General features: G+C 32.1%; 1 protein-coding gene across 4 annotated transcripts in view; it reads right to left on the bottom strand.

Moving 5' to 3' along the window:
- LOC134728352 (unconventional myosin-XVIIIa-like) overlaps window positions 1-12,382 on the bottom strand; it is a 92,673-nt gene extending 80,291 nt beyond the window's left edge. For all 4 annotated transcript variants that reach the window (XM_063592943.1, XM_063592946.1, XM_063592945.1 and 1 more), the window contains exon 1: window positions 11,009-12,382. In XM_063592943.1, the coding sequence (XP_063449013.1) occupies window positions 11,009-12,058 (1,050 nt within the window). In that variant the 5' untranslated portion in view covers window positions 12,059-12,382. The remainder of the gene's footprint in view (window positions 1-11,008) is intronic.
- Window positions 12,383-12,689: the final 307 nt, after the last annotated feature.

A 12,689-nucleotide genomic window follows, 5' to 3' on the forward strand; every position in this document is an offset into this window, starting at 1 on the left:
AAAACAAATAAGCTAAGTCGTTAAAACAAGTTAGCTAAGTTGTTATAACAAGATAAATATGCTAAGTCATTTAACTACTTAGCTTACTTGTTTAAACGACTCAGCTAAGTCGTTATAACGACTTAGCATATTTATCTTGTTCTAACAAGTAAGCTAAGTCGTTCCAACAAGTTAGCGAAGTTGTTTAAACAAGTTAGCTAAGTTGTTATAACAAGATAAATATGCTAAGTCGTTATAACAACTTAGCTAAGTCGTTTTAACAAGTTAATTTAGTCGTTATAACGACTTTAAAATAAAATTCTACCCTGACACTAACCGGCTTCCGTAGATTTGATTACCCTAAAACAGACACATTTTCCATCGGACACTGACTTCGGGGGAAACATGGTGAACAAATTAAGATATCTCCGTTGGGCCAGGAAACCAATTGTAATTTGTATAATATTCAATGTCGATTCTGGTTGTTTGAAAACTGATATTCAAGACATCTTATTGCATCCAAAACGTTTAGAAATATCACAATATAGCTGAAAGCGGCATACAAACCATCAATCATTGTTTACCTAGTTAATTTTATAATGCTTTAAATGATAAATTGATCTTTCAACCTTTTCAAAAAATAACAGTGGTTAAATTATACATTTAATCTTCAGTAAAATTATAAATTAAATCTACAGATATGAATATAGCTTAAAATTCATCACCGGTCTTCGTTCAAATATGGCAATTTTTAGGAAATGTTTACCGCAAAGTGTAACATGAAAGCAGTGTTTTTTCCCCCGTTATTTAAATAAATTCCATTGGACACATATAATGACCTCGCTTGCATAAAGTTATAATAAGACATAATTGAGGGATGTGGAAAGTGATGCAATGTGTACTTGGTCTGATTTTGTGGCATTAAGTATTGAGTATACAATTCATAACATTTTGTTTAGGTAAACTTACATATAAGTTGGAGAACTGAATTGAAAAATTTAGAAATTCTTCTATATGTAAAAGGACATATAACTCGCAGTCTCTGCACTAAACTACAAGTAAAATTCTTCTATTCCAACCAAACTTTTTAAATAATTAATCTTCCGGCTTGTGGTCTCAGTTTAGCATACTGGCAAAACTCTTGAATAGTTCAAGTGACATCACAAAAATTCAAACTTGTTCTGTATTTAGTAGTAATTATTATTGTGTAAAAGTTTTATTACATTTGGTTGAGGCTAACTTTAGAGAATGGAAATACATGTCCTGACCACATGATACGCTCGTCACGTTTTCAAAGCATAAAGATCAATAACAGCTGTTTAGTCAACAACAGAATTGTGCTACTTTTTATACGCCTGTTTACAGGATGTATTTCGGTATACTGCATTGTACTTTGGGTTATGAGAATAAAGATATATATTGACGACCCATTTCTGGCCATCAGCTTTTGTCTACTCTATGGTTGGGTTGTTGTCTCTTTGACACATTTTCAGTCTCAATTTCATTGTCCGTCCGTCATCAACATTTGGGACATTTAACTCAAAAACGCTTTTATCAATTTGCATAAAACTTTGGTGAATTGTATGTATTTATTGACCTGAGCTCCCTTTCGTTTTATAAATTTTTTAGAATTTACCTTTATAAGTTTTTAGGGTTTTATTCATAAAAAAGGGGAATTTTCCAGTTTTCGGACAAAAATTAAAAATGCTTTTACCAACTTATAATTCACATATAATTTTAGTTTTTAATTCTAGATTTTACATTTCCAGTATTATACCTGCCAACTTTTCAAAATGCCCATGGCAGTTTAGCGTGCAATATTGCTTTTACAGTCTTACAAAACCGTCAAGGGGTCCTTAATATATATTTTAATGTTGTTTTTAGGCTTCTTCATTCTATTACAAGCCTATAGCCCTTGTAAAATCAAATGTTTTGTTTAAAATTGTGAACAAAATTGCTCTTTCAAAATTTCCATTTAGGAGCCTTCATGGGGGAAATCCCCCGCAAATAGTGACAGTTGGCAGGTATGCAGTATACAGGATTAAAACTAGAGGCTCTAAAGAGCATGTGTCGCTCACCTTGGTATATGTGCATGTTAAACAAAGGACACAGATGAATTCATGACAAACTAGTGTTTTGTTGATGGTAACGTGTTTGTAGATCTTGAACATTATTGCTGCTTACAATTATCTCTATCTATAATGAACTTGGCCCAGTAGTTACAGTGGGAAATATTTTGTAAATATTTTAAAAAAATGTATACAATTCATGAAATTTGTTTAAAAGTGAATATAAAGGGCAATAAACCTTAAGGGGTCAATTGACCATCTTGGGTAATTTGACTTATTTTTAGGTCTTACTTTGCTGTTCATTATTGCTGATTACAGTTTATCTCTTTCTATAATAATATTCAAGATAAAATTGCGTGGCACCTTTTGGTCACAACTTGGGGACAACTGTGGTTCCATTAGGAACCTAAAAAATCCAGACTAATAAAGAGACTACATTTTATTGATGTTCACCATTCAAGTCAAATATTATAACTGAACTGCATTATACATGGCAACACGTGCAAGCTTACAACTATGGGAAAATCCTGACATATTCATATTGCACATGGTTAAAAAAAACAAGATACCGGATGCATAAATACTTGCGGTCAAGCCGCTGACTAGCTTTAACTATAGTTCCAAATTTATGAATTAGTAAACGTATTCTTTATCTTTAATCTATCAACATGTGATATTTATTTTACATGAAATAGATGGTCGTAACAATAATAACAAAAAGCGGCAAAATTTTCTTAAAATTACCAATTAAGGGGCTGCAACCCAACAACGGGTTGTCCAATTCATCTGAAAATTTCAGTGTAGATAGAACTTGACCTGATTAACCATTTCCTCCCCATCCCCTCCCGGTCGATTTCCTCTAAATGCTTTGGTTTCAGAGATATAAGCAAAAATCTACATTTTACCCCTATGATGTATTTTTAGTCATGGTGGCCATCATGGTTGGTGGGCCGGGTCACCGGACACATTTTTTAAACTAGATACCCCAATGATGATTGTGGACAAGTTTGGTAAAATTTGGCTCATTAGTTCAGAGGAGAAGATTTTTTTAAAAGTTAACTACGGCAGGCGACGGACGCCGGACGCAAAGTGGTGAGAAATGCTCACTTGGCCCTTCGGGTCAGGTGAGTTAAAAAGGGGTATTTTCCAATTTTCAGACAATATCTCAAAAATGCTTTCAGCAATTCTTATGAAACTTTGATGAATTGTTTATATCTATTGATGTAAGCTTCCTTTATAATTTTACAAATTTTACAATTTAATTTCCAAGTCATAAGGTTTAATTCATAAGAGAGGGGGATTTATAAGGTGTTTTTTTTTATAATAACTCAAAAATGCTTTCGGCAATATCATGAAACTTTGGTGAATTGTTTATATCTATTGATGCAAGCTAACTTTTGATTTTCATACATTAAAAATTGAACTTTATTCTTTGAAAATATGACGGACGTATCATGCACTCATGGCGCAGCTGTTTGATAGACAGGTAGAGAATGCTATAAATGGTGATTTTGGCTTGAAGTCCCGTTCCTTGTCCCAACCCCCACATCAATAATTTCATACAGTTAAAGATTTGATATTGTTTTCGTGTCACAAGTATGTCTCTTTCTGGCAGAATATTTCCTCTTGTCATCAGGTTCACAGCAAGTACTGCTCGACCCAATCTCTTCTTTTAATTGTCTACACGTGTGGTGTGTTCCAATTTCACTCAACACCAGGCACAGAGTGTTCATTTTCCTTTCTCCATTAAGTGGCATTTTGCATGAGCAATTGTTGGGAATGTGTTAAACATTACAAAAAAATCATTTGTAAAATTTCAACTAAAATAATTTAGCACAATAACCAATTGATGGAATGATTTCATTCTCACAAGTTCAGAAGAGCACCGGGAATGTTTTCAACAGTCTTATTTGTGATTAAACCGTGAGCGGTAAACAAAACACATTCTATTGTGTTTGTAGTACTTTAAATACATTTGTCACGGTCCTACAATTGAAATTGTTTTCTGTAGACAAACAAAAACGTTTGTGTCTTCTTGTCTGAAGAGTAATTCAGGGGAAGCTACTCCTGCTACACAGGGGTAACTAAAAGGGGCTTTAAATTGAGATTTTAGAGTTCAGCAGTTGTTATATTTAATTTTGATAACATGTATTTTTTTCTGAGATCAAGATTAAGTTTTTGCAGACATTTAAAGCATTTTTGTCAATTTCATTATTATTTTTGCATATATCAAAAACAGTAATTTCGAAAAACCATGTTTTCAAAAAATTGAATTTATCAAAATTTTCAAATATACCCCTCCCAATTTTTTGTATTTTGATTAAGCAATGGTTAAACTATTTAAAAATTATTTTAACCATATTGGGAAAATCTGGGTTGAAAATTTTCGAAGCTTTCAAAACAGGGTAAAATTGGATTTTCAATACACGTGGAATTTGACCCTTTTTGGAGCTAGGTTCTTGACATACATGCTATTAAATATATTTTTTAAAATGCAATTTTTAAATATGTCGTTACCATACTTATTCATAATAGCAAACACAATTTTCTTTTTTATTCTCTTGAAGGCCGTATTCATCTAACTAAAATTGCACATTTTTAGCCTTTTTTCCTTGCCAAAATTGACCAAAAAGTGTTCAAGCCGTTACCATAGCAACCACAAAATTTTACACAAAACTGGTTGTATTTTTCAGTATATCTCAACTGTTAGATCATTCTTACAAATTTTGAACTAATTCTGTGACATGTCATTTCCACATGATTTTGATGCTTACAGAGAATGACTCTTAAATACTCCAACAACAAAAGCTGATTTATAATGCATTACATTATGTAACTTTTAATCAGAAATTTGCAAGACAATGTTAATCTGTAGATGTCTTATATTCTTGATTATATTAGGGAGTGTATTGAAAATATACAGCATAAAATCCCTCAAAATCTTGGGTTAATATTAAAATCTCATAAATGAAAACTATAGATAATAAATTTTTCCAGTTCATTGATAAAATTCCCTTAAAAAGTAAGCAAACATTCAGGTATGATTTTCATTTTTTAAAGTGTTCTGGATCATTTCTTGTTCCCTCTTGCAAGTCGTACACGGAACAATAATTACTAGAGTTGGATTTGTTTAGCTCTCCCTTGTTAAGATTTATTATGAATGTAGTTCTAAACCAGAGAACAATGTTATCAAAAAATAAAGCTTGAATGAAGTTTTATCTGATTCAATACACCACTCTAGTTTTAAAGTAGTAAACTACCTGTATTGAACCAACAGGTGGAAAGATAAACTTCTTAAAACTGATCTAGTTTCATTTTTTTAATCTTTTTATGTTATAAAGTTTATAGGGGGACATCTCAAAATTGATTAAAATACAACATTAAAAGTCAGTGTTGAACCTTTCTACAACATTGTATAAGCTGTTAAGTTTTTTTTTTATCACATTTCATTTCGGCATTTTTGATAAGCTAGTTTATTATGTATGGTATTTAAATAATTCATTTAGATGAAATCAAGTCACAAGTGTCATCTTCCACACCTGTGAATGTCACCTTTATGATACATTACTCAACAATAATAAGTACAGGGAAAGTTTCACAACATAAATATAGTCATCCGCTTCATTTTGTCCACAAGCAGACCTATGTTTTTCACTAGTAATTTTGGGGCCCTTTATAGCGCATTTAATGTCTGTGTGAACGAGGCACTACTTTCATGGAACTCTATCAATATATTTTTTTACCATGTAACTTTATAGGATATAATATAAGTATATTCAATTTATACTGAGTTTGTGTACCACCCTTAATATGTTAAAAAAATAATTGTGTGGTTCCAAAATGAAGATAAATAATTTCTAGATTAATACCCTATTCAGGCAGATATCAAGTTATAAAATAGTTATCTTTTTTTAGCTGAACCACAATACTCCAAATGCAAAATCGTAAAAATGAAAAGAATTTGGTATTAGTTTGAATGTCAGTGAGACAACTACATCATGCATGTTCCAATATGACCTAAGAACCAAGATGAGAACAGTTAATTGTATTAATACATCCTTCAACAATGTGCAAAACCCATAATGTAAAGTAAGAGATGAAAACATGTGAATGTAATCAAATGTGGAACATTATAATTACATGTAGGAATATAATGAGTTCCATCATGCCAGTTGAGACATAATCAACTAAAAATGCTGGCTGATCACTAATAAATGAATAATTAGTAAATGTACCAGTGTTCTCCACAGGGCCTTTTACCATCATGGTAACTTGATGCTATATTGCTTCATTGTGGTAGTATTTGAGATAATTATTATTATAGATTTGATGCTTTCTAGAAACCACATATTTCAAAATTACCTGTTTACCAGGATGCTATATGAAAATTGTCAGGAGGACGTATAGCACTGTTTACAGTGTATAACATTTATAACATTTTGGTTCTTAAATCTCAAATTTCTTTCAATAAATATAAACTGATTGTATATATCCATGATAGATATATGAGCTTTTACTATTGTAAATCCCTTCTTCAGTTACAATTATTAGATATAAGATTTTGTATATAGATATATGATATGTAATTCAAATCTGGAATTTTAAAGAAATTTTTCCCTTTTAAATAATTTGCCAATTTCAATTTAGGTATCTAATACAAATAAAATCCTAGAGTTTTGTATAATATTTAAATATGTTATCTGTAATACATTTTATATATGATGGTCAAGACCTGGTTATCTATTCTGACCCTTTGATGTTAGTACTACCTAGTAATTTGTAGTGGTCATAAAACTTCCATTAAACTTTTATTGATTAAACATTCAACATTTGAATATACATGTAAATGTAATCATATAAAGTACAATAAGAATGTGGATAGACATAATTATTAAGCCTGATACATTGACCTGCCAAGTCACAATGTTTACAAACAAAATTTAATGCAAGTCTTTTTTGTTTTTTACCCCTCATAAAGCCATTTAAGGCAAGCATCACTAACAGAACTCCCTTTTGTAGATTTTTCAATCCTCCGATTATCTCCCTTCCTAGGCTATGCATGTTTGAAATCAAACCTTTTTCATGAAATTACTGCACAAGTGGAAAACAGCAAAGAATGAGAATTTAATTGGTTACTACAGTCATTAATATAATTGTATATTCTGATATATGATCCTTTACTATTGTAAATTTGATATCTAATTTGGGTGTCGTTGTATCATATTGAAGTTGAAACAACTTGGATTTCCCAAAAAAATTGGAATAACAATAAATATTAACTTCCCAGACAGTTAAGTTCAATTGTGAACTTCCTTAAATATATTGCAGGTGGTGAAGATTTTCAAAATACATTTTATTCAAACTCATAAATTTAAAAAAAAAATGTTGATGATTCAAGACAACACTCTATATTACAAATCTGTGCTTAAACTACAAAGTCTATATATCCTAGCCTACAGATTTACAGAATAGCATTAATTCTCTTTATTTTCTTCAAAAGTTTTGGTACAATTGTATATCTGATACCCAGAAATTAAATAGCCATTCCATTCTCAATTTTATGTACTGGCATAATGGAGATTGACAAATTTCACATTTTTTAACCAATAAGAAGTCATTTATATTTGGAGATATCATAAATTAAGGAATAAAAAGAGGGGTACAATATGTCCCTTACCCAAGTAAAAACATAGATATCTATCTGGTATAAACATGTGTATTCCATAAGATCAGTTTCTTGACCATATGTCAAGGTCAAAATCACCTTCAGTTCACACAAGTTGTGAATTATCTAAATAATAAAGGTATTGAAAACTGTTCTTGACACACTCATCCTTCCTCACTTCTATTTACCATTATCATGATCATGATAAAAGTATTTTAGGTGAAATAAATATCAAATAATTAAAATTCCTACACTCTTTCCTACCTGCTTTGAGGAATACATGTAAACCAGAAATAAACATGTTTTTTTTTCTACCACTGTTTTATGACTTTAGGTCCATGTACATGTATGACAAATGACAATACATGTAGATACAAAAATTAATTATCTGTGCCATAATGTCCATTATAGGTTTGATGACAAATGACGTCCAGTAAGCAAGATATGTTGTCTCTACATACATTGTAGTTCATTGTAAGAAATTCAGTTTTGTTTAGACCTCAGTCTGCACCGTTAGCCACTAGTCCGATGGCCCAGACTAGTAAATATTGATTCAAACTAGTGAAAAATTTCAAAATTTTATATACATTTTTTGTAGTTATACAGGGGCAAATTGAGGTCTTTAGTTTCTGGACTAGTAGATGGAAAAGATTTTGGTGCAGACTAAGACCTTCCAAACAATACACTGTAGCTTGACATTTTGAATAGATATATATGATAGACAATTGCAAATAATTTCACAAAACAATAACTGTTTGACATGAACATTTCAGTATAAAATTTGATCCCATTTGGTCATAAGACGTCTTTGGTTATCATGGTTATGTTTGTCAATATATTTTATTAATTGGATAAATAAAATATATTGACATTTTGTCAGCAACCTAACAACACATTGATATAACCAAATTATCTTATTATAACTCAAGGACATCATTAATACAATGCTGAATCTTAAAATTCTATTTGCAATGAACAATGATGAAAGGAACTAAAGTTAAATTGAAGTCTATCTAGGGATTTTGCTTATTGTGGCATTGCTGTGACCTATAATTTCTATTTTCTCCATCATCGGTCTCTGTTGGTGGGTTTTCTCATTAGTGATGAAATCACATATTCTTATTCATTGTTATTTTAAGATATTAATTTTTTTATATAAATAAGGCCGTTTGTTTTCTCATTTGAATTGTTTTACATTGCCTTTTATAGCTGACTATTTGGTATGGGCTTTGCTCATTGTTGAAGGCTGTACGGTGACCTATAGTTGTTAATGTCTGTGTCATTTTGGTATCTTGCGGACAGTTGTCTCATTGCCATTGGCAATCATTACACATCTTCTTTTTTATATGTATATGTTTCATATATACAACTCGTCTAAACATCAACCCAACAATGTTAGATCTGTAAATTTGCTTTCGCAAATTTTTGGTTCTTCCCTCGCCGGGATTCGAACCCATGCTACTGTAATATCGTGACACCAAATCGCCTGCACTGCAGCCGTCCCGCTAGACCACACGACCACCTGGGCTCTCAATAAAAGAGCTTTCGGTGGCCATATGTTACCTTTCCATGTCAGTTTTAATCTAGCGGCGTACTACAGTACATGATATATAAGGCATGAAGATGTTATTGTTACAGATCAGCTAAATTATCTATAGTAAAGGATCCTACAAATTAATGTAAGATACAGTCACAGAAAATAATTATATTCATAAGTACGTCTGAGTCAGTGACAACCCTACAACAGATGTATCCGTTACATATATATATATAGATGTATATTGTATAAATCGGAAAAGAGTACAACATTTCTGGCTGATGACATGATTTAAATCTGAACGTTATATATATATAAATCTTTTTTCTCTCCCTTAAACATATTAAATACACAAAATATTTAATTGTAAATCCACATTTTATATCTGTTTCCCACATTTCTGGTTGTATCAATGACAATATTACTTCAGTTCAAACTGATAAGTCGTTCTGATTTTAATGAGATAAAATATGAATTTATGATTTTATCATCATTACACTTGTGTAACCAACATTCCTGATTACATAATTATGATGTGATTTTAACTCGAAATCACATATATCTTTTTCATTAATTAAGATCAAAAATTTTTTTTTTTTATTTCTCAAGGATATATATTTTTGTGACTTGCTTATAAAGTTCATGTATTTTGTACTAAACAGGAAAATTAAAGATTTCCTGATTATTAAACAGTATGTCGGTTTCAATATCCTGTTTTAAGAATAAACTATGATTGTTTCTGAAACCTATTGGGATCATTAGTATTTGAGATCATTAGTCTCTTTCAAATGTAGCTACATTTGGTTGTACATGTACATGTACTTTATATGTTTTATCTTCAGGGTTAGGGCTATTCAGTTCGACCTAAATGTATATCATGTATATGTACATTGTATGTCTGAAAGTTGAAAAAGTAAGTTTGTGCTACTTAAATCAGCACACTGTGTCCTTCTCTTTTCATTATGTTTGTCATTTGAATATATATACGTCAGATTATATAAAACATCCAGTTGTACAAGCGAAAAGACCAGGGGAAAAAAAGCACCTACATGTGTGTGTACTACATTTTGTACATGTACTTTTACAGACAGAATTGAGTTGCAACATTTAATTTTATCACTGTCAATTAAAGAAAAGAAATAAATGTACACATTGACCCAAGAAAAGTATAAAAAAGAAGATGTGGTATGATCTCTGTATTAATCATGTTTTTTTGGGTGTTTTTTTTAAAATGTAACAATGCATTGGCAGATCCAGGGGTTGGAACCCCCCCTTTTTTTTGGCCGATCAATGCATTTGAATGGGGACATATAACTGGGACCCCTCCCCTTTATCATGGGTTGGGAAACCCCTGCAATGTATAACTAACAATGTTCAAACTGAGAGCTTTAGCAATGTATTTTTGAAATCACATAGTACACAATGTACATGCATGTAAACTTGTTCCCAGTTACTATAAATTGATAGATAAATGTTACATTGTATGATGATTTAATTTGTATGAAATTGTATCTCTGACATGTTTTCCATTTCTATTCTCAATCTTATAGACTTATATGAGTTCAACCTCCTTTAAAATAAAACATACATGTACACTGTACCTGACTCAACTCCAAAACAGACAATTTGGCTACACTTGCATGTCTTTTTATATGTACATGTATGAAACTGCATCTTGATGGTGACATGCATTTTGATTTTTTTTTGTATATACAAATGTATGTGTTTATATTTTGACAATATTTAAATTATACAAACCCCTTTCTGATATCGTAGACTAACACTTCTCTTGAGGGTTCCACCTTTAACAACGTCATCTTGGATCTCTATTTTACCGCCATCTGATGCTGGCCTCACACTCAGTTCTATCAGTTCTGGTATGGGTTGTACACTGATACACAAAATATCACCTGACTTCTGTATGATTTCCACAACTTCTTCCCTTGTCATGGTCTGAACATTAACCCCATTCACTTCTACTAAGCGATCACCAGGAATGAGTCCAGTTTGTGGAGCCTTTGGACCACTACCTGGTTCAGCAAATATTACAAAGTGTTTGGTCTCCTCACTATAACCACCACCCTTTTCTGTTATTATCCCTTTCCTCAGACTAAATCCAAACCCACCTGTTGGCTGTCTCTGTAACATAAGTTCACGGATACGTGGTGGCTTTGGAGGAATAATATCGGGCAGCTTCAATTTGGCATTGAAAGACTTCTCATGGGAAGTTTCTGGCGGAGATTTAGGTGGTGATGTTGGAAGCTGTGGTGAAGATTCACCAGTGCCGTTAATTACAGAATGCTTAACTTCACCATTTTGTTCCCCAACAATATGAGCATTCAGACAATTGCTGAGTGTATTCTCCTGTAATTTCTGGGGGTCAGCAGTGATAGATTGTGGATTGCTTGTTTTGGCTTTCAAAATACTTTTTGGTTTAGGTGCTGTTGTTGGTGGAAACTTTCTAGGCTCAGGAACTGGTCTAACCGATTGTGGTTTTGGTAAATCTTCCACACTTGGACTTTTAGGACCTCCAGAACTTATACTGCTATCACTACTGTCTCTTGGTACACCTTCCTCTTGGGGTGAGCTCTTGCGAATAGATCTTTTCTTATCACGATCACTTACACGTCTGAATATACCCTTCTTAACTTCATCAAGTCGGGACATTTCTTCCTGGGTCATTGGTTCTCTTTGCTTATCCTTTTTGTCTTTCTCCTTCTTCTCTTTTTTCTCCTTTTTCTTTTCATCTTTTTCCTTCTTGTCCTTTTGATCCTTATCTTTACTTTTGTGACCAAACCGGCTGAACATCTTGACAATAACAATCTATCAGTGTAATCAACAAATAAATATCGTATTGTATACGATATGAATATAACAGTAAACTCAGGGAAATGTCAGGCTATGTATAGGACTGTGATGTTCCGGTGGCAGAGTACGAGTTTTCTGCCCTTGAAACTAACAATTCACTGGATATTTGATTTGCGCATGGTGTGCATACGTCTGCTAACTTTTGTTCAACGGTTAAACACCTGTCATTTGATTATAAGTGGGAAAATAACATATTCTCGTCTGTTTAAAGTGTCACTTGTCTAGCGAAATACGGCAAAATGGCCACTCATTGAAATAAATAACTTCCGGTATCCCAAAGGGACCATTTCAAAGTACGATTCAGCTGATATATCTGAATACCTTTTTGTAATTTAGAGTTATCTCTCTTTTTCCAACAAACTTAGATATCTCTTCCACACCACTGCTGATATCATATGTTGAAGTTTTATTGTGCTGTACCTAATTAACATAATCAGAGTGAGCAAATATATAAGATGAAATAATAACTGAACGTGATGAATTTGCAATGCTCAAAAGAGCCGCGTGAATATGAAAATTAAGGATCTATTTTTTTATGTCTCTTACAGGGACTTTCTATAAGCTGGACAAA

Source organism: Mytilus trossulus, chromosome 8, assembly GCF_036588685.1.
Source record: "Mytilus trossulus isolate FHL-02 chromosome 8, PNRI_Mtr1.1.1.hap1, whole genome shotgun sequence".
Classification (NCBI taxonomy): Eukaryota; Metazoa; Mollusca; class Bivalvia; order Mytilida; family Mytilidae; genus Mytilus; species Mytilus trossulus.